The following is a 23,130-nucleotide window of genomic DNA, read 5'->3' as shown; positions in this document are numbered from 1 at the left end:
TAAACTGCTAATGTCATTGCTGGGCACACTTGGCATGTGCTTGTATGCAGACAAATACCCTGCCATGTTGCACATATACAATGCACAAGCAAGGTACATGATGTGCTGTATTTTTATGCTAACCAATAGTTCAGTTTATGTTGAAACAAGTGGACTCAATTCTGTTTCAGATAATAAGAAAAGGAGTAGACAGATGCATATTCAACAACAGAAGCAGAGAAGAAGAATTCCTAAAAAAGCAATCTGGAAGAAAGAATGTAAAAAAATTAAGTATTTTTTACCCTTAACAATCACAACATAAGCATGGTATATGAAATATCAAGTTCCAAATATATGAATACATAATGGAAGTGAAAATGTACGTGAGACAATGTAATTTAGATTAAGTTAAATCAGGGTTGCATAGAAACCAAGGTCGGCGGAACCGTCCCAAACCGGATGGCTCCGGTTGTACCAAGCCGTCTTGGCGGTGGACCGGAATGGTTCCGGCAACGGAAACGAAATCTGTTGCCGAAGGGGGAGAAGGAGAAGGAAAGAGAAGAAAAGAGAGAGCAAGCAGGGAAGGGAGGGAGAGGAAGAAAGAGAAAAGGAGGTGTCAGCCGGCCGGCGGAGGCCGGCGAGATGGGTGGAGGATGCTCCTCCAGGCTCCGTAGCTACAAAACAGGCTGGATCCCCTATCTCGTTCGGAACAAGGGTCTGGCCCCTTTTTTTTCACGATTTTTAAGTGAAGTCAGCAAATCGCTTGCCAACTTCACTTAAGAATCGCAAAATTAAAAAGGGGTCGTGGAGCCTTTCTCTGCCTCCTACCCGGGTCGCCGACCTCCGACGGCCTTCTGTCGGACTCCGCCACTGTCTTTCTCTCTCCCTCCCTCTTTCCCCTCCTGTTTCTGTTTTTCTCTCTCCCGTTCGCCCTCTCCCTCACCTCCTCTACTATATCGGTACAGGCTCGGCACAACGCCCGCCCGTATCGACCAATGCCGCCGGATAACTGGTCCGGGGCCCAGTATCAGCACAGTAGACTATGATAGAAACCTTTAAGATAAGAGAAGTTTGGGAATGTTATTCATTTGATTAATATCTGATGGGTTGAGGCCTTAACCATTCATTAATTTGATGGTACACCTTGCAATTTTACAATTTAACAGGACCAAAGATATGGTTATGTAAAACATATGAGTAATATGAGTTGGTTATTTATTTAGGGCCCACTTTAATTGCTTTGTTTTCTGTTTTTGTTCTTAAATACCCACGAAGAACAATGAGCTAGACTAAACAAGTATGATGAAGCCCCTTTGTTTTTTAAATTGTTTGTAATTGTTTTTTAAATTGTTTGTGAAATCTATAGAGCTTTTGATAGCAAAGATTTATTGCTTTTTTTGGTAAATTGGATAAATTAAACCAATCGAGTGTAAATACATCGGTGAGAATCGGCAAACAAGATATTAAACAATGGACCAGGAAGATACCCATAATGTAGTTCCAGTATGATCAGCCACCAAATAGGCCCTTAATTGATCGAGTTAGGTCAAGATGACTCAGGATGAGCCAAGTTCAGGTTGGGTTATAGTTGGGTCCAGGTCGGGTGTAAGCTCAACCTAGACAAACCCAACTTAAGGTCAAGCTGGAGTTTTTGAGCAAAGCCCAGCCTAGGCTTATGAAACCTCAATGCAGAACAGGTTGGGTGGGTCAAGTTCAACCTGAGCCCAACCCATGTTGCACCCCTCGGTCTAAGTGGGTGTGCTTCCTTCTACCATTATCATTTCATGTGAAGTTACCTGATGTTAAGTCATGACAATACCATCTAATTAACATCACTCTGCTAAGTGTTACTCACCTCCCCTAAGACCGCCATAGACATATATTTGAAACCCAATGGAAGCAGATGCATGTCGGCAACAGCTCAAACGCTCCAAAGATGTATCTGAATCATTTGAAGACCTTCGCATTCTTGAAGAGGTAACAATACCATTCCTGTCTAACCACACCCCAGCAGCAGTGTCCAGAACTTCCAAAAGAAGAAAGCAATTACAAGGAAAAACATTAGTTTAGCAATAGGATATGTAGAAGAAAATTAAATGGAGAAAAAGGAATGGCAAAAATTACCTACAATAGCAGGTTCACCTTCGACAGTTCGTCCTCCCCTAAGAGCACCTCCAGTTACATGCAATCGTGCACCAATGAAGGCCTGTTAATTTGCAGAATATCTGAGTTACATATCTTGGTTCTTAAAATTCCCAGCACAGGACTATCTTCTCTACATAAAATGTGCATATAGAAGAAAAAAGGGAAAAAAAAAAGACAGAAAGAGAGAGATGCATGATAATATATCAATAAAGTTATAGTGGCATGTTCTCTGTCATGCCACTTTTACGTATATGGTACCGTGGTATAATAGAAGATCTATAAAATTTCTTCCTTTAAAAACATTTTTGTGAAACAAGTATTTGATGATGAACTGACAGATATGGTGAAACACTTACCGCAGAATGTTGGTACCTTGGGGAAGGAGACACACCAGGAGCCCGAGTCCACTCCCACTGGCCGCTTGTATGCATAAGTAGGCCATAAGCATCTGATTGTGGCTGTAAGTGCATCCAACAGAGCACATGCAATCAATATTTCGTATACACAATGAAAAACCTTAACATATCCATAACATACCACTGATAGGGTATCTCTTCAATTAGTTACAACTTGAATGAATCAGTAAAATAGGAAAAAAAAAACACTCTCAGTGAAAGAAAAAACAGCAAACAATAATTCATATATGAATTCTAGGTATCAACATAGGGCACTCAATTTGCCATCAAATCAGATTCCATTGGTGCCTTGTCCTCATTCTATTCTATTATCTACCCTTACGTATGGCCCGTGCCATATCACATCCCATGTAGAAGCATTTATTGAACTTAACATAGATGACTGCAACTAGCCTTGTCATTCTCTATAGTGGGCACACTTACTTTGTTCATATTTGTCACTTCCAACTAATCACCAACTCTCTGTAAAAAATATAGGGCAAATCATTGTTGCCTAGTGTGCCAAGTGTCCTGGTATTCCAAAGTGTTAGACACTTGCCATGGTAAAAAATAGAGAGAAAAAACTAAGGTGACACTTCACGAGAAGAGTCCAAACACTTTATAAAATATTGCCTATGGGTTATATAGTTAAGACTAAGAAAGGTGGAACTGTCCCAAACCATCCAGTTTAGGGCGTGTCGACCCATACCAACAGCGGACTGCAAGGTTTCCAGCAACAAAATCGAAAAAAAGAGGGAGAGATAGAAAGGGAGGAAGGGAGGGAGAGAGAAGGAGAGGGCGGCGGTGAGCTGTGGCCGCTAGAATAGGGCCGAGGGAGAGGGGACAGAAGGCTTCGAAAGCCCTCTCTCCTCCATGTGTCGAAACAGGGGCTTCGTCCCCTTTTTATATTGTTTTTTCTTTTTTTTAAGTGAAGTCGGCAACCACTGCTGACTCACTTGTTATTTTCTCTTTTCTGAAATTTTTAAGTGAAATCGACCGCATGGCTGCGGACTTCACTTTAAAAAATAAAATATATATATATATATAAAAAGGGGTCGAAGCCCCTGTTTTCTTTCGAAACAAAGGCTCCACCCCTATTCCGACGCATGGAGGAGAGAGGGCTTTTGACTCGCCGAAGCCCTCTCTCCCCCTCCCTCGACCCTGTTCCACAGGCCACACGGCTCACTGCCGCCCTCTCCCTCTCTCTCCCTGCCTCCCTCTCCCTCTCTCTCTTTTCCACTCTTTCCTTCCCCCTCTCCCTCTCCCTCCACCTCTCTCTCCAACGCACTCCCTCACTCTCTACCTCCCTCTCTCTCTTTTCTTCTCTTTCTTTCTCTCCCCTCCCTTGCCAGTTTTCCTGTCGGTTCACGCCAAAACGGCACAGCACAGGGGCATACCAATACTATACCGCTGACTTCCAGCATGAGTGCTGGTTCTAGTACTGCGGACCTTGGTTAAGATTAAGAGTTCAAATGCCATCAATTGTTATAAGTTAATTTTGGACAAGACACGAAAAAAAGAAAAGAAAAGAAAAGAAAAGATGATGACAACAAAGACAATAGTTCTAGTTGATATGAGCAGAATGCTCCGTTCCAGAGTAACAAGCTATATTGTGAGAGGTTCAAGTCTAAGCATGTCAATGCTTTAGAACTCGCAAAAACTAGAACGCCTAAGTAACACAGACCATATCTAGGCATTTACATCTAGACAATTAAAAACTTCCGTGGCATAGAAAAGCATCATCTTTTATTGCATAAAGGATTAGTTAATCCAGACAAAAATCTAGGTACTAGAAAATAGTGCGAAAACTGGCATCACAATCATGGAAAGTCACCAACAAACAAGTAAGATTTTAGTTAGTAATTTAGCATTAAGACTACTTTTCCAACAATTCACTTGCAAGTGTCCTGATTGTCCCTCTTGAGTACACCTGATACCTGATTTCCACTCTTTCAAACTCTCTCAGTTTCTTTTGTATACAAAAATGATTTCTAAATTATAGTACCACCATCTGTTCATATTATGAAGATCATTTAAGTTTTAAAGAACTATCAGGCCAGCAATACGATTTCAGCACTATAAAGTATAAACCAGCACACCAATTCCATCGAATCCCAGACCATTCGATTCATTCACATCAATATAGACAGCATGAACTTGATTTGCATATCATAGTCCACCAACAGTCCAAAAAAATAAAAAAAAACACTTATCCATAGAACAAAAGATAGCAGCATGCAAAGATCATAATGAATTTTTGTTTCAGCCAACATACATCTAAAACTTTGTTAACTGATCAGCATAGTAGATAGGGAGTTGAATAAGAAATTATAGGGAGTTGAATAAGAAAGTATTTTGCTAGTTTCCACCACTAATGCTAAAACCTCCATGAGATTCATTTGAATAAACAAAACCTTATCAACACAAATAAAGTATTGAAGAAAGTAGCTACTCATCTATTTCAACCTGTTAGAAGGGTTGAGAAGTTGTCCTCAACTTAAAGAGCAAAAAAAGTTACCTAACTCCATTTAAAACTAACCAAAATCACTTCTCATCAGCTCAAGTGAATTTTACCAAGAGGCTCATGTTAAATACCTTTTAACTTTTTGTAGGGGATCTTTTGTGATCTGCCTTTCTCCTCAAAATTTTTGATTTCCAGCAAAATATAATCAACAAATAAATGTTTTTCATTTATATATATATATATATATATGAGTTTTTCTCAACAAAGAATACATATATACATGCATGCATGTATTCATATTGGTAATTATGCATTGGAGTCTATGTAGGAAGGTGTAAACGCTTTCTAAGCAAATGTAAGATATAATCAAGAGGATTCAAGAAATTCTAATAATATTTTTACTCGACTTTTCAATATCAATATACTAACTTCCTGGGGGCATTTACTCTGAAAGAGGTGCTAAACTTGGTAGAATGTGTACAAATAAACAATCAAGGTATGCCGTCTCGATATTGGGCCTCATGCTAGTGCTACCTTGTTACTAATGTTGGTACCATGGTATGCCGAATCGGTCCGTACCGGCCGGTATGGGCCGGTACGAACCGATCCGGCCCGCTACCAGTACGCCGGAGCCGTGGAAACCGGTACGGGCTAGTTCTGTGCTGGAGACGAAGAGAAGGAGAGCGAGCGCGGGGAAGAGAGGGAGGAAGAAGGCCGGCAGGGGGGCGGCAGAGGCTGGGGGGGCGGGGCGGTGGAGGCTGGGGGGGCAGGGCGGCGGAGCCCGGCAAGTGGCGGGGGAACCCGCAGGGGCGCGGCAGAGGCCGCGGGTTTTTATTTTGGGGGTTTTAAGTACAGTCGGCAAATCGGTTGCCAACTTTACTTAAAAATTTTCAAATTTTTCGAAACAGGGGACGCAGCCGAGGCCGCGCCCCCGCGAGTTCCCCCGCCTCCCGCCGAGCTCCGCCGCCCCTCCGTGGCTCTCCGATGGCAACCACAGGTCTCCTCCCTCCCTGTCTTCCCCGAGCTCTTTCTCGTTCTCTTCTTCTTCCCCGGCTCCGGCGGAGAAGAGCTGGCCGGTTCGTACCGTCCGGTTCTAGTACGAACCGGAACCATACCGGTCCGGTTGGCGACCAGTACGCGTACCGGACCCAATCCGGTGGATCTTGGTTGGTACGCTCAGCATAAAAACTGGTTCGACGTACTGAGTATCGGTACACCCTCCATACCGCGTATCGATACCGAACTGATATGGTATGATACACCCCGTACCATCCAGTTCAATACGATGTGGCATATCATGAAAATAGTGATTGTTGTTTGGACATAAAAAGAAAATAAAATTGTTGGTGTCCAAAGAAAAATCTTATATTCCTATTTAAAGTAATTCTCGAGAGCCTTCGATATGCTGGATGTTCAGAACATAGTATCATAATCCTAAACACTTGTTATCATTTGGATACACCAAATGCGAGAAAGTTAAATCAAGGATTTTCGAGCATTGAGTTAGAATTCAGTTGCAACCACCAGCATGGGCTATGGAACATCAAATGTTTATCCTCTGAAAACCTCCTCAACTTGCCTTCCATCATGAAGTAGCCAGTAAACCCTGTACATTGGCTTAGAATGGCAAGATCCGCCTTTCGCTCTAGACTAGATTCATGTTATTTTTACCAAAAAATGCAAGTCCTCTAAGTTGCCAAATTCAAAAATTTCCCCAAGGGATCAAATCATCAAAGTATAGTGAAACCAAAAAATAAAAATAAAATATTGAGAGGTGGGTTGAAGATTTTGTTCCCATCTTCTTGTATGAAGGTGATCTTATGCATGTTGCTTCCTTGACATATGGAGGCAAATCAAGCTCTACCAAAGGTTGGACCCTAAAAACTGAACTCACAAGAAGTGCTGTAGATCTATGGAAAGACAGAAGTTGAAGCTTTTCCCAAAGTTAGAATCTCTTCAATTGACTAACCTAGTGTTAGCATCAAAAGAAACAGCATGCTTTGATTCTTGGCATCTCCATGTAGATGAGCATTCTAACATAGTTAAGAAACTTAGTTGCAGAGGTGTTGGATTCATTTGCTTCATTTTTCTCACAAATTGTCCATCTTGGAAAAGATTGAAGGCCTACTTTGATGGTAAACATTCCAGAAAACGGGTTCTTCGAGACTTGAAGAGGTGATTCAAAAGTATAAAAGTCACAATCTCTAGGTGATATCCAATTCTTAATGCAAGGAGGCAAAAGCCCTAGCTGAAACCTTAAACAATGCTAGAGGACTCCTCCTTGACAACATTAGTTTCAGAAAAGGGACAGTTAATTTTATCACTTGTGCTCAAGATGAAAAGATGGTTAGGATTTAGGAAGCTTGCTATTACTCTTGATTGAGTTCACGATATAGATAAAGAAATACTTCTCTTGACTCTACTGCACATGATGGAGGAAGCGGATTTGATACTTACACAGGATGACTCTTAATTTGGTCTCTCTATCAGTCATCTGGAAACTTTCTTTTTGTATATTAGTCCCTAGTAGTCCTCTAGGACCTTTGTCTTTCTTTTACATGTATCTCTTTTCTACATTTTAAATTATAATAGATGTGTACAGAAAAGGGTCTCACTGTCGTATCATGTCACACCATAGTATTTACAAAATTGTGCATGATATCACGCTCTAGAATTTGATGGAGGCATTAAACTGAATTATTCTACTATTACATATCTTTCGAACATATCTTAGAGATAAACTTAAAAGCAAGGTACGTCGTCTCAATACCAAGCCTCATACCGGTACCACCTTGTCACTGTCGATATGAGATTTGATTCGGTATACCTAGTGTCGGTACGCCGCCCGTACCATGTACTAGTACCAAACCGGTATAATACGATACGCCCCATACCGTCCGGTTCGGTATGGTATGGCATACCATGCTTAGAAGTATAACCAAAAAATTATTAATCCAGCAAGATTAAATTCATTTCATCAATTCATCAAAATAATTAGACTTGAAAGAAATACCTTCCAAATTTTTATTAAATCATACTACCTCAATTTAATCTTACATAAAAAAGTCGCAAAGGACAAAATGGATAGCAAAAAAGATGCAAGATATTTTTTGCATATAAAAATTTGCATGAGTACAACAATAGTGTATCACGACAAAAAAACATTTGCATATGCACACATGCACAAACACACACTTAGAGACACACAGAGTGCAAGTAATATTTTGTACTAGGAACTTTATTCCAGTCAAATGATAAAGAGATACAGTGTTTACTACATACACTCTGGATGGCCCAGTCCACCTGCCAATGAAATTAGAAAAGATACCATTCATAATGTTTGTCAAATTACTCTCTAGAGTCTAGACTATAGAAGGAAGTTCAGATGATAATCCTAGAAGCAAACCTAATTATATATTCACTAGATTGACTGCAAACATGATCTTCTGTGGTTTTGGCAGACAGAACGACTTCAACAATGGAAGTTTAACAATTAAGAAGAAACAAATAAATATTGACTTAAACATAGATTTTAAGTTATTACCAATATATTTAAACCCCCAAAAGCATTTTATCATCATAGACTCCGCCAACATTGACTTGACAACCCAAGGGATTATATCAATTTTTTTTCCTTTCATGAACTGACTTATATGATTCAAATATATTAGAGGAATCTCCAAATTAGCCTCCTCCAATGGTGTTCCTTGTGGGAGACAAGAAACTGAAAGTAATTTCATCTTTCTTAATTCTTTAAAGCTAACATCCTTTAACTGATGAATAATTTAACTGATAAATAAACATTAAATAAAGAAAATATATGGGTTTACCATTCCAGAAGAATCTCTTCCACCACAAAGCAAGAGCAAGCCATCTGATCGTGAACTAGCAGTAGCATATCTGTAGAGAATATCAAGAAATTTACCTTCTACATATAAAATTAAACTAGTATTGCTGGAATAGATAAACATCCAGCAAGCAATTTTAGGGAGGGTAGGAACAGAGAATAACTACATTAGATATATCACACAAACACATTACTCTACCAGAATGGTTTCATTATGGGAAAGAAGTCACACATGATAAAATTAAGAAATAGAAGATGGTTGTGGTGATATATACATCGGAAAAAAGAAACTTCACTCTTTTTGGTTGAGTAAAGACAAACTTCACTCATTATGTACTTAAAGTAACAATCTCCCTTGTTCCCTCAGAACATTATTAGAACTCATTATACATAACATGGACAATATATATCCGTGCTCTAAATATTGAGTGTAGTAATATATGAATTTGTTGTATGTGACTTATCATATTAACAGTTGTTAATAATCTGTGGTACCAAATCAACAGGTCATTGTTGCCAGTCACCATCACCAGTTTCTATTCTACATCAGCAAAAATTATGGAGTCCACTGCTCCTATACAATGTTTGGCAACTTTACTACATTATCAATTCTTTGCTTGCGTCTCATTTTACTAAATTTACTAGCTAGCAATGAGTGATCTTGGCAGATTTCATTGTGAACTACATGCTTCCTTCATCATTCACACCTTTTGACCAGTTGTCGCAATATCTGGAACCAACTACACACTTGGATTTCTGTTAATACTTTGAAGTCGATGATACTAACATAATATACAGTGACTGGGGCAAAGATTCCATGCTTAATGAACCATCTAGACTAAAAAAAGGCAAATAGATTTTCAGCTATTCACTTATCCTCTCTCTCTGTCGTTCCCTTCATGAGGCTCACCAAAAAAGCCCTGGCTAACTCCTAAGCACATCTTTTTTAATTTCTCATCATTTTCCAAAAATAATTCAATAATGTTTGTTCAGCGTAGAGGAGGTTATCATGCTTCAGAGTAGGATTTCTTTGCTTCTCTTGAATCCAACATTATTATCTTTGAACCTACACCCAGGAATCTTATGAATTTAACCCATATCAGACTTGGCCAATTTCTTCTTTTCAGTCCAACTGCATGTTATCAGATAACAAATATGACAGTGATATGTACAGATCATATGCAAGTAACACAACATTAATCTATAATGCATATCTCACACTCTAGCGGACGGTTTGTCGCCTATAGGCTCGAGCCTCTGCCATCTGTAGGGTTTCTGTGCAGTATCCAGAGCCCATTCGTCAGACAGACACCTCTTTCCTACACCAAATGCATGTGTTATTGTACCACATAAAACAAATAATAAACCATAACCACAATAATAGAAAATGATGATGCAACTAGAATCTATGAAGAAAAAGACCATGAAAAGTCACGTTTAAATCAAGTTGAAATTCCATGAGGTAACATTTATTAAATAAATATTTTCTGGCCATACCGGCATAGATATAACTGCATAGCAAAAGTAATGCCACAACTCCCTATTAATAAGAAGGTTGCTCAAACATGAACAGGTTAGCCAGAAACAGCCTTCCAGCTACAGCTTACATGCCAAATGACATCCATATGTGCTTGTCATACATTCAGTAGAGCTCTCTGAATTATAACAAGTGTCTCACAATTTAATGCAGCTTTTTATATCACGCCACGCTTTCTCCCCTCTTCGCCTAGATTCTTTCCAGGTCTAGGAAAACTTGGAAGACTGTCTCCTAATTGCACAAGTTTAAACTGTTAGAAAGTAATAAAAGAAGTCTCTTACCAACTGGGTTTCAAACCCCTCCTCCATCTGAAATTCTCAACCTTAAGTGGACAAACGTAGATACACGCAGCTAAACCCTCATGGATGGTAGAAGTCTTGCTGTGCTTTGTGGATACAAAAGTGTATGCATATTACTTTATATTAGACCGTTTTTCCTTTTCCTATTCTCACCATGTCAGTGACATCATTGATCAGCTTCTTAAATATCAAATCAACAATCTCCTATAAATTACAACTTTTAAGAATAAATAAAAATAGATTCAATTGTTTTGGAGCTGAGACCTAGAGTCATCCCTTCTACCATTTTTAAAAAATCTAGTTCCTTCTAGAATCTCTTATCTTAATGGAGAATCGAGTTCGATAAGTCCATGTCTAGATATTTCTTTTGGTCCAAACAGCTCAAAACTGAGATATTGTAATGAGTTTATTAACTTATATGTAAATAAATCAATATGATTGATTAAACATAGTGTTTAATGTTTATTTCTTAGACATGATACTTATGAACCTACAGTTGTCAAGAAGTGAAATTTCTTGTGTCCTTATATAATGGTTTCTTACACATTATTCATGCAAATCCAATAAGTCTGCATTTTACCTTTCATGTTTTTTTTTTTTTTTTTTTGCTTAAAAAAAAGGGGTAGGGAGGAGGAAGGGACCAGCCCACCCCCGCGTAGCAGCCCCCACTGGGCCCCCGCCCCGCCAGGAGAATGTTCGATACAGGTGGACACCGTTTTACTCACACCCTCCCCACCCGAAGGTGAGTACGTCACACCTGGCACCACCAAGCTACAGGTGGAAGAAAAGCATAACCGCCAACGAGCTAATCGAGCGTGGGGCATCCGGTCCCCGAATTTAATCGACGCCCGCGCGTTTCGAACCCAGGCAACTCGGACGGAATTATCGCCCCCTTACCACCAGGCTACCACCTTGGTGGCACCTTTCATGTTGCTTCACCCTACATGTGTTTAAAAGAAATTGGCAAGAATCTTACTATTTGCGATTCTATCCATGATCTAATTCAACTCGACCCCTTCTATGATTTATAATATGATTGCAATCTTAACAAAATCCGGGTTTATGGTGTCAATATCAGTACAGATACCAGTGAATTGAAAAAATAAAAAAAAAATAACAATAAATTTAAATGAGACACAATTTATCAATCATATGATGAACAAAAAAATTATAAATTAAATAAGAAAGAGATCCTAAACAATCATTAAGAACAAAAATAAAAGATAAAAAGGTTTCTTAGTAGAAGCATCAAAATAATGTAAAGGCTAATCTTCTCTCTTATGTGTCTCATCCTCAGCTAATTTTGGTCCAAGGCTGCTCTAATAGTAGCGTATTTCATCAACCACCATGGCTTCCACTATTAACCTTGATCGCACTCCTTACCAGAAAATTAAATCACTTTGTTCTCATTTATATTTTTTTTACACACATGATTCCTCCTTCCAAAGAATGCAAGAAGCATATCTAGCATTGTCGCACATTTTTTAACACAATAAAAAAAACCCTCATTGTGAGTTGTGGTCTCTTGGATTCAGGTAGCATACAGTGTGACCTTTGTGGCGCTGAAGAACACAATAGAATGTTTCTTATGCAAATACCCAGTTGCAGCGCACACCTGGGGTTTAATTTCAGTACAAAGTTCTTCGCACTTTGTCTTTCATAATGTGCAGTCTCTTCTAGCCTTCCTTGCCAACAGGTGTACTCCATTACAACAATCTATTGTAGGATATTGTGGATGTTATGGAATTCCAGGAACAGTAGAGTTTTTAAAGTGAGTGATCCCACACGGTGGTTATTGCTGACCAATCTGTTAACCTAGCTATTCAGTTTCAGGAGGCAATGTCAATGGACAATAGTTCGAGGCACTAGAACATCTGCAGCTCTTCGAGCTCCCTATGACTCCCTCTTTCCGAGTGCATGGGGTGTGCCCTGCCCTTGGACTATTGAAAATCAATTTTGATGGCTCCTTCAATAACAAACAGGGCAGTGCTGGATATATAATCAGAGATCGTCCAGGCCGAGTCATCCTAGCTGGTGCCAGGTCAGATCGAACTCTGTACGAGTGACAAAAGTCAGAGCTGCCTAGGAAGGGCCATCAGCTCCTGTGTCTGTTCTCAATTGTAGGAAATTGATTCTGGAGGGCGACTCAATCACCGTCATCGGTTGGATTAATGCCCTCTCTTCTTCCAAGGCAGTTGATCCCCTACTCAAAGACATCCAGCATTTTAAACTATCATTGGAATTCTTCGGCGCTGTTCATGTCTTCAGGGATGCTAACTTCGCCACAGATTGGCTAGCATCTACTTCTTCCAACATGAACTTCTACCGTGATGATATGTTACCGGCAGAGTTGTCTATGTTGGCACAGAAAGATTCTATCGGTCTCCCCTATCAGCATGGATCTCACTTCTAATCGTCAGTCTTCTTTTGTTACTTCTTCTCTTTTTGTTATGGTTTTTATCTTTCTGTGCATGGCTTCATTCACAGTTACCAAAACACAAAAAAAAAAAAACAATAAAATGCTCTTCTTCCATCCTTTATTAAAGATAGCATCTTTCTCAATCTTAATAGTCTTAAGACACTAAATTTGCATATAATGATTCAACTCCTTTTTCTTCATGTCTTGCTACCTCTCTACCATGTAAAGCACAACTTATAATCAATAGAAAGCTAGAGACATGTCTCCTCACTTGCATAGCCTCCCATTCTCCAAATCTGATTTAGAATGACACCTCTACCACTCAGGCCCCTCCTTTAAAGAACTAGTATTACCTTACAACCACAACCCACTAGACACCTTAGACCAAGGTTCGCCGTACCGGTACCGAACCCCGTACCGGTGCCGCACCAGTATAGGCGTACCGAGTGTCGGTACGGTACCGTACGCTCGGTACCGACCGTACCGACATTGGTGTACCGATACCGGTACCCATCGGTACGGGTACGGTACGCTCGGTACCGACTGGTACCGACCGGTACAGCGAACCTTGCCTTAGACTTTGTTACCTACAGCTGTAGTCAGCCAATTTATGAATTATGGCCACTCTATAAGGATATGTTCGAACTATCAAAAAGAAAGAAAATTTCAAACACCAATTTTTCAGTACTTTCCTCACAATTCAATGATTCTTACAATTGTGACCATATTTTCAATCACCAACCATACTTGTGCATGTGTTACAATATAATTCTTCCAGCTGTTTAAGGATTTGGTGTAATATAGTTGATATGCTTCAAGTAGGTGATGCAAACAATGTTAATAAGCTTAAGTCATCTAAAGATAACTATGTTATCTCCTATTAATACAAATTATGACCTCAATATTAAACAGTTCCACAGAACTCTTGGCATTAGAAAAGTGTTTCTAGTGGATTTATTAGATTACCATCATAGTCCAACACATGGTATGCTGTACCGGTCGGTACCAGTCGGTACCGGGCGTACCGTACCCGTACCGATGGGTACCGGTATCGGTACGCCAATGTCGGTACGTCTGGCGTACCGCATACCGTACCGTACCAACACTCGGTATGCCTATCCTAGTGCGGCACCGGTACGGGGTTCGGTACTGGTACGGCGAACCTTGGTACTCCAACATGGTTCTCCATATCAAACCTGTCTTCCTCCCTTATCCAAATTGTTCCCCAAGTTTGAAGAAATTAAGGATGGAACCAGGAATTTTTTTTTAAGGAGGCCAACAATTTTATTTATTAAAAATACAAATTCTAACTATAATAATTTATCCATTATGGTCCCGAATACAAATAAGATGCATTGTAATTTAATTTTGGGCAATTACCTGCCAAAAATGCTCTGACAACCAAAATAAAAATTAGAGAGTGGAATCAAAAATATAAAATAAATAAATGAGACTGAGAAAAAATATACTACATATAAGAACATGCATCCTACAATCATGTGTTTTGAAAAAAGGAAAAGAAAAAGAAAAACATATTCAATTGTTTACCTATGATTTACCCCTATAAAGATAATCAATTAATAAACTAGGTTACACAATGTGCATAATCCATTCAGTAATTTAGATTTATATATATAACATATTTATATTTTAAAATAAAATTATTGTTAATAACTTCCAGGCTTCTTCCTCAAAGAAGAAAATCATTATGACATAGTTTAAAACAAATAAGAGGAAGAATGCACGATAAGAGCTTGAGCATTTACTTAGCTTTAAGTTATTGTATCTTGGAAGGTGATCTCAGAACTCCAATCACCAATTTAGGCACCTTGCTTTCAACATCCCAATAGCTAGGATTAAACAATTGGTAATATAGATTAGTAGACGAGCATAGATAGAAATAGAAGGATGGAAGAACCAAGAATTGGATCACAGAACTTGCCACTCAGATTAGAGAGCAAGGACAGAGACATGGGATCCTAAGTTACACTACATCTTTTCTTAACACATTTTTTCTTTTTGTATCATATTAGTAGAAATAAGAATTAGATGAATAGGGAATTCTTATAGCATAGAATATAGTAGGCTGGATGGCAGGAACCCACAAATTTCTATGCGACTTTTTTGTTTATTAAATTGTTGTCGCACCATGATTTTAGTGACGTGACCATGCATGGTGCCAAGATTATACGAAAATAAAAGTTATATTTCTAGAACATCTTACACAAGGACAATCGTGCCTAGATTCTAGGGAGTTAGTGCCTATGCTTACGAGACCTCTAAGGCCAAGATCTTGGTGGGGGAAAGGATAAGATGCCACAAAATTTAGACCAATGGTTACACTACCGCACACGCGCGCGCACACACACACACACAAGCCCTCCCCTTGTTCCCATCCCTAAGAGAAATTCTGGATGGTTCCTCCTTGCTTACCTTGTATGAGCTTAAGATTATGCAAGCATTATGAAAGATTTCTCCTTCAGATAATTATCTTCCAAGATTCACAGCAGACTGCTTACTCACCTCATGTCACCTTAGGTAATAATCTGGCACAATTCCACAAGAACTGACTTCAAGTTAAAATCCAATCTATAAAGCACTCGAATGTACAAAAAGATCTCAAGTGCCAGCCCATGCTTGTCCATGCTGCACTAGCAACCGCACCTCATGTTACGTATTATATGTTTTTTAATATTTTTGACCACACAAGGATTATATTCTCTATCTTTTTCAACAAGGGGCTACATGGAATGGGATGGCATGTGCCTACTCCAGCCACTAAGCAGAAAATCCCATGCAACGGGCATTTAAATTCTTGATGTACAGTTGACATGATAAAGAATTTTCAGTCAAGTTTGTAAGTACAATGGCATCTAAAAAACAATTTATGAAGGTTTAGAAGAGCATATTTTGTGGAGTGTTAACACTTGAAGATTTACACTTTTATTGATCAATAGGGCATATGGTGCTAGTTTGCGATTTACGAATAGTCATTTTCTGGTCACTTTAAAATCATTTTTGGTTCAAAGAGAAAGAAATTCCTTATGATTCCAATCAAACATTTGCTAATATGAATGAATTCCCTGACTGAACTCATAACATAAGCATTCATTAATGTCCAAGAGCATAAACTCACCATCATATCCGCTCACTATAACTAGATAGCGATGCGCGACTAAGTCCATGACATGCCCATAACGAGGCCCTGGACCAGGCCCTTGCACCACAACTCTATAGAAGAACAATGCCAATAACAATGATTAACAACCATCAGCATCCAAATTATAGATCACGAAAAGAGAAAAATTCAAGTAAATACGCAATGCTCTGACCTGTGCCATTTGAACTTGTCGTTTGTCAGGTCAAGTACATAAAGATCATCAGAGGAGTGCCCTGCAGGTCCTATGCCGCCCTACCAAGATATCATCATACAATTCGTAATTCATCTAAAAAGACACAGGAGAGGAAAAAAAAAGAAAAGCAAAGATGGAAAGCAACTACAAAAACACAAAAAAGACACATAATCCGGGAAGAAATTCTCATCACCTGGAAAACCACCATGGTGCCAACCGCTGCTGCGGCATGCGCAGCCCGAGGTGACGGCGGCTGTCCGGCCGGTTGAGCCCTGACCAAATTTATAAAATGTCACTCAACTCACCCTACCAAATAACAAATCCTAAATTTGACTCAAAAGTCAAGAGACTACGAAAAAACTTTAAAAACATGGCTAAAAACTAAAAGGAGAGCAGAGAAATGGTGGAGCAGCAATGCCTGGTCCACTTCCTCGTCCGAACATCAAAAGAATGAACCCAATTCGTCACTCCCGCCAACCCTTCCCATCAAAACAACAAATTTTCAGACATGTTAGAGAAAATCCCAACCGAACTCCCATGGAAACAAGACAAAGACTGGAGAGAGAGAAAGAGAGGAACTGATGCCGGGGCCGCAGGGGGAGCCCTCGATGGCGGTGCCGCCACCGAAGAGGATGAGGCGGGGGCCGTGGGAGCCGGTGGCGGGCACGGCGGTGAGGGTGTGGGCGTAGCGGGGCCCCGGGGCGTCCCCGGCGGCTTCCCAGCTCGCCTCCACCGGCCGGTAGCTCGGGGCCGGGACCAGCCGCGTCCTCGAACCCATCCTTCCGCTGGTACTCTCGGCTCACTCCGGGGCGAGGTGGGAAAAGAAAAGAAACGACAAGAGGAAGCAAAGACGCCCGGAGAGAGGCGATTGGGCGCTGGCGTTTTCCTCGTCTACTTTCGCCTCCTTCGTCTCTTTCGTCAATTACGTGTTTGGTCCGAGGACTCTGTGCGAGCTGGGTACCAAAAAAGGTTAAAAATATCTATCAATTCTTATTCAACTATACGGAACCTAACTAAAAAAGCCAAATATCTAGTGTTAAATTTTAAATTTTGTCCATGATTGACCTGTTGCTCTAATATTATAAAATATCACACTTTAAATTCAAGTCATAAAACGGCCATAGTACGACCAACAATAACATTTCAATTAACTTTTAAATTTAATTTAACTTCCAAATTTATTTCAAATAAAATATAATAAATAAAAATCTAGTTTTATTATCTATCAACTAATATTAATTCAAAGCATCTAAGTTCAAACAAAAATACCAAACTTAAAATTCTCAAAATTTAAAAAATTATTAAGCTACAAATTAATAATCGATTGAAGAAATAGAATTTTGCTATATAAATTGTCAAGCTTGCTAACACAAATTTCAAGCTTGAATCATCTTTCATCCCTATTGATCCTATTTGTTCAGAGAGAGAAAACTAAAAATAGAGATATATGATTGATATGGTTCAATAATTAATCTTACTCTACCTTACCGGATCAAACATAAGTTTTTACATATCATCATTTAAGAAAAATAACAGATATTATAAAATAAAGTATTTCATAGGACAATATATTAAAACAAGTTATAAAGTCAATTATGCAAGCATAAATCATTCATATTTCATCAACATGGTTCCAAGAATAAATTCATAAAGTATTTTTTGCATGTATACCCTCCAAAATATACAAAATTGTATGAATACACTCGTAAAATTGCTATTTGCATTAATACCCTTATAAAATATTTATTTTGTATGTATACCCTTTTTTCTTCCTTTTTTATATATATGCTTATACCATCTAACGTCGTTAAAAAATAAACGATTTAAATTTGAAATGACCAAAAATATCCTTGCAGGTACATAAGAAAAAAACTTTATAAGAATACATATGCAAATAGCAATTCTACAAGAATATTCATGCAAATACGCATAATTAGGACGGTATACACTTACAAAAATCTAACAAAAAATGATCAAAATTCAGTAAAGATAATTCAGTAGTTCTTAATAAAAAAAGTAGCTAAAGAGATTAATATTATCATGTCACATGATCTCATGTTCATATAGAATGAATCATATTGCTTTTGCAAAATTCTCGCCTAAAAAACAAACGACAATTCAACATTTACAAATCACTAAAAAATATTTTATTAATCTAAGCATCTATAATTAATTTAAATTTGATATGCTTTAATATTTTAAAAAAATAATGAAGAATATATAGATGTCATTGATTTAATAATGATAATTATATCAAAATCAAATGGAGAATAGCATTACCAAAATGATCACCTAATATTCTAACTTGACCGAGTTATGATTTTAAGAAAAAAATTGACAATGTGGCTCAATTTTTTTTGACTTGTCGATAAAATCGAATCATAAAAGACTTAGCAAGTTCCAGCCGAGTTTTAATCTTTTTTTATAAAATTTTTGAATATATACCCTTTGAAATATGGAAATTATATTAATACCCTCGTAAAGTTTCTATTTGCATATATATTCTTATAACTTTTTTTTGCATATCTACCTATAAGGGTATTTCAATCATTTTAGTTTTAAGAAGTTTATTTTTTAACGACATTAGACGGTATGGGTATATATGCAAAAAAAGGATATATATACAATAGTAATTTTACAAGGGTATTCTTGTAATTTGATATATTAAGTAATGTATACATGCAAAAAATCGATTCTTAAATTATCCCTCTGTCATTTAACTATATCGTAGTTCAAAATATTACTCATAGATATTTGTGCTACTATCACTTTATACCCATGACAGGCCCGTTTTCGTAATCAACATAGATTCATATTTCGTATGTCAACTTTTTACCCGCTAGCAGGGCCTGTGTTCGTATGGATGCTAGCTCTGAGTATCGATTTTTTCAATGAGATCATATATAGCTATTTGGGAGCTTTTAGAACACTTATATCTTTTTTTATTAAATAGCATTTCACAAAAAGATAAAAAAATACTAAATAGCATGATCATATTGATATTTCATAAACAAAGCTATTTTTATTAAAATATTTATAAAACTATTTTTCATAATAAAGCATGATTTTCATAACACATATCTCGATCCATAATTTTTTTTTAAAAAATGACTTCTTTATTGGCAATATCATATGCATAAAAAATATGATAATTTGAAAACAATAAGGTATGCAAGATCTACTTCTTTCGCCTTAGACTGCCAAACTAGGCAAATCAATTAACCCTATTTAAAAAAATATTAAAAGCAAAATTAATTTCGTATCGAACTGGTACCAACCTAACCGGTCCGGTTCGGTATTAAAAATCGGTACTGGCCCGTACTGGTCGGTAACGGCCTGTACCGATTTCAAATTTTTTAGGAGCTTTTGGATGCGTGAAACAAGCCTAACTAGCGATACCGATTTGGTATCGGTCTGAACCGGTACTGGCGCCCATCGGTACGTTGGTATGGCATACCCTCAATTAAAATAATAAGTAAAGGGGACGGTTAGTCAGGTGACAGAGTACGATGGCTCCGAGTAGGTTAGGTTTAAGCAACTCAGTCAACAAATCATGGGACATGGACTCGATCAGGCCCAAGATTGTTCGATAGGGTTCATCATCAACGGGTTCTAAGGACACTTAACATAGCCGGGTGATCGGTCCAATAAGCGCCCCAAGCACCAAGACAATTTCTCTTCCCAAAGGTCAACTTAAGTTTGTAAACCAGGTCAACAGGACCCTACATTGAAATCCATAGGTCTTCTAGAGAGAGAAAGAGGGAGAAGAGAGAGAAGGTAGAAAGAGAGGAGAGAAAAAATAAGAGAAGAAAGAACTGTGAGTCTCTCTCTCTTCTTCTTCTCGAATGGTGGAAGGTGCTTGGCGACAATAGTCGCTCGTGATCAGTAACCCCTAGCAGTCGATGGCCTATGGCGGTGTCGGTGGCATGCCACGCTTGGCAACGATAGGCCAAAATAAAAGAAAGGAGCACTGAAATAGGGGAGACCTTGTTCACCATCAATTCAATGACAGCCAACAGGAGGAGAAGAGAGGAACCAACAACAAAGACTTACCTCCGTCGAGCTCTACTTGCCAAATCGATGGTGAAAACCTTGAGTAGTTCCTATAGAAAACCTAGAGTTTTATACTTCTAATGGAAGAACTCCCAAGGTAAATGCCAAAGAAGAGGAAGGAAACTCTTTTGTATATAAAATTCGGGCTTAATTTGAAAGGACTGGGGCCCTTCAATCTCCCAGTGGGATCGGAGAAAGAAGAGGACTCCTATTCGGAGTCCGACCTCTTCCTCTCCCACTTGCACAGGCTGTGTGAGCCCTTGCTCCTATGCGCTTACAGCCCAAATTATGTGCGGGCCGGTCAATGAACAGGCTGTTACAGTAACTATTAAGCAAGTTAAAATAAGCTCTTTTGTAAAGCTTCATTTCCTTTTCTTTTTCTTTTTTGTAAAGATATCAGATTACTTGTTTCTGGAAATCTTGTGAGAAAATATTCTACTTCTCAAGTCAGCCTACAATGGCACCAGCTTGATGAGGTACCTTATGAGGATTCTTGTATTTGAATTCATATTGTAATCGACACCTTCAGCTCATCCCCAATCTTATGATGAGCTAAAAAGTTGGCAACAAACTAAACAGTGCAGATAAATACAATTGCGAACATAAGCGAACAAGCATTGCGCATTAATACGTAGAAGAAAATACTACAAAAATGCACTCATTTTTCAAATTAATTAAATTAATCATGATTCTTGAATTGCTCACATTGGACTAGTACATGCAAGAGGAAAGCGGGACCCCGCTTTCCTACTCTTCATACAAAAGATAGTAACTTTTCTACATGAACGTCACGCCGAAGCATGGCTTTTTAGTTTGGCTAAATTCAATCAGAACTCTCCATGTTCCCCGTTGGAGCATACCCTATTCCATGTCTATTGTTGGGGAAAACCATGAACACAAAACTAGCCAGGCCACCCACCACAGTAGGCAAGGCCATGAGCAATGTCTTCCCCTCCGACTCGAAAGATGGATAGAAGCATAATACGGTGTTGTCATCCAATAGTGCAATCACTGCAAACACGATCAGTGAGAGGAATGCATGAACAAAATCTCCAAACCTTAGCTTGTACTTCGATAGGTCCTTCGAGCTAGCATTTCGGTCCGAGAAGGACCACAGCCCATCCTTTGTCACGAGGCCATAGTAGACCCTTCCATCGATACCAATGTAGCTATCAGTGAAGGAGGAGAAGCAACAAAAGAAGCCACAGATGGCGAGGAGCGCGCCGCTCGAGTACTTGTTGATGGTGTGGCAATGACCAGTGTTGGTTAACAGAGGATTGAGGAATTGGAAGAGGAAGACAGTCCCAGTTGGGAGGAGTCTTATGAGGTCGGCCATCCCTTTGAAGGCCCTATCCCCTGTAGTTCCTGCATTGCTTCTAGGGGACTTGGATTCTGAAATCATTTTCTCAGAGGATTGTTGGGAATCTCCTGCCATGTTGTTTGCTATCTTGGAGTGATCTATAGTCTGAATCCCTGGCTATCTAAAAAGAGTCTTCTTCTCTTCATATTTATAGGAGTATGGGCTACCAATAGTAGAGGAAGAGAGGAGAAGGTTGCTTGCAAGTATAGTGGGTTTGGCAACAATTTTTTTGGCTTGCACTCTTGGGTATGTGAGCTCACCCTTTAGCCCTTAGGCCCCACCTGAGTTTTTCTTCAAAGGAATATTCATAATGAGAATAGGATTCTCATTCTATTCTGCCAAGAAGAGAACCCTGTTATTTTTTTATTTCCTCAACAAAAAGAAGAAAAAAAAAAGGAGCACAAAGGTGATTGGAGCATTTATACCAGCTAATATCAACAAAGAAATATGGTAACTGGGTAAAATGAGATAGCAAAGGCACAGAAATAGATGATGGGGGGAAGCAAGGCCAATTGATAGAGACACGGCACCATAATTCTAAAGTCTTATTCCATCAAGCATAGCCTTGGCTTGGAATCCATTATGGAACACAGATGAACTCCATACTCCCACGTTTCCAACTGCTTTTCTGCAATTGGCAAGCTAGTTGCATGGCTGTTCTGGTACCCAGAAAACAAGGGTGACCTTAAGTTATTTGCCGTAACAAGATTTAGAAGTCCAAAGTTGGATAGTGACATCAAATGTACAAGTTATGCCAAATATTTAATACCCTGGAAACTACACTTGCGGAAGATTCCTTCCAATTAGAGTGCATTAGCTTGGATTAGCTTGCAAGACACAATGAAGATTAATAAGATTGATTCAATAAATTGTCAAAATGAAAAAAATGTAATATTGAATTCTGGAACCTGCAATCCAAAAAAAAAAAAGGAATTTTCAATCTTCTGATATAAAACTTAGAAAAATGTAGTAGTCAAATTTTTAAATTTAGCCAGCCACTCAGTAGCCATTCTGCTTGTTTGCCTAATAAATCCGACCTTGATTTGGTCATCCCTATGCCTCCTGTTGTCTATTATTTAGTCGCACCAATGCATTGTTCTGCCACAATGATACGACGAAGATATTGCGAGCAATCGAAAGGAATTCAAGCATGTTTTCAATCTTTATATGAGAAAATATTTGGATAAAAGATATCATGCCAATTGCCAGTTTAGAACAAAAAAAAAAAACAAAGACAGAGCGGACAATTGAGAAACTGCATACAGAAAAAAAATGTAAA

General features: G+C 38.7%; 2 protein-coding genes across 3 annotated transcripts in view; both read right to left on the bottom strand.

Annotated features, from left to right (window-relative positions):
* Positions 1–17,367, bottom strand: part of LOC103710960 (serine/threonine-protein phosphatase BSL1 homolog) — a 43,404-nt gene extending 26,037 nt beyond the window's left edge. The window contains exons 1-10 of one of the 2 annotated variants that reach the window (XM_039132542.1): positions 17,018–17,367; positions 16,857–16,917; positions 16,632–16,710; positions 16,418–16,497; positions 16,222–16,316; positions 10,050–10,149; positions 8,814–8,883; positions 2,481–2,582; positions 2,104–2,185; positions 1,835–2,005 (exon numbers count right to left, since the gene is read on the bottom strand). In XM_039132542.1, coding sequence (XP_038988470.1) covers positions 1,835–2,005; positions 2,104–2,185; positions 2,481–2,582; positions 8,814–8,883; positions 10,050–10,149; positions 16,222–16,316; positions 16,418–16,497; positions 16,632–16,710; positions 16,857–16,917; positions 17,018–17,216 — 1,039 coding nt within the window. In that variant the 5' untranslated portion in view covers positions 17,217–17,367. The remainder of the gene's footprint in view (positions 1–1,834; positions 2,006–2,103; positions 2,186–2,480; positions 2,583–8,813; positions 8,884–10,049; positions 10,150–16,221; positions 16,317–16,417; positions 16,498–16,631; positions 16,711–16,856; positions 16,918–17,017) is intronic. The other variant, XM_039132547.1, reaches the window with a different exon arrangement.
* A 3,782-nt stretch (positions 17,368–21,149) lies between these two features.
* Positions 21,150–22,154, bottom strand: LOC103710958 (protein DMP2-like). The gene has a single exon (XM_008796901.3). It carries the CDS (start codon positions 21,924–21,926, stop codon positions 21,315–21,317), a length of 612 nt encoding a protein of 203 aa, XP_008795123.1. The 5' UTR covers positions 21,927–22,154; the 3' UTR covers positions 21,150–21,314.
* Between the last annotated feature and the right edge of the window lie 976 nt (positions 22,155–23,130).

This window comes from Phoenix dactylifera, chromosome 1 (genome assembly GCF_009389715.1).
Source record: "Phoenix dactylifera cultivar Barhee BC4 chromosome 1, palm_55x_up_171113_PBpolish2nd_filt_p, whole genome shotgun sequence".
NCBI lineage: Eukaryota > Viridiplantae > Streptophyta > Magnoliopsida > Arecales > Arecaceae > Phoenix > Phoenix dactylifera.
The sequence above is the reverse complement of the archived record's forward strand: the minus strand, read 5'-3'. Positions and strand labels throughout refer to the sequence as shown.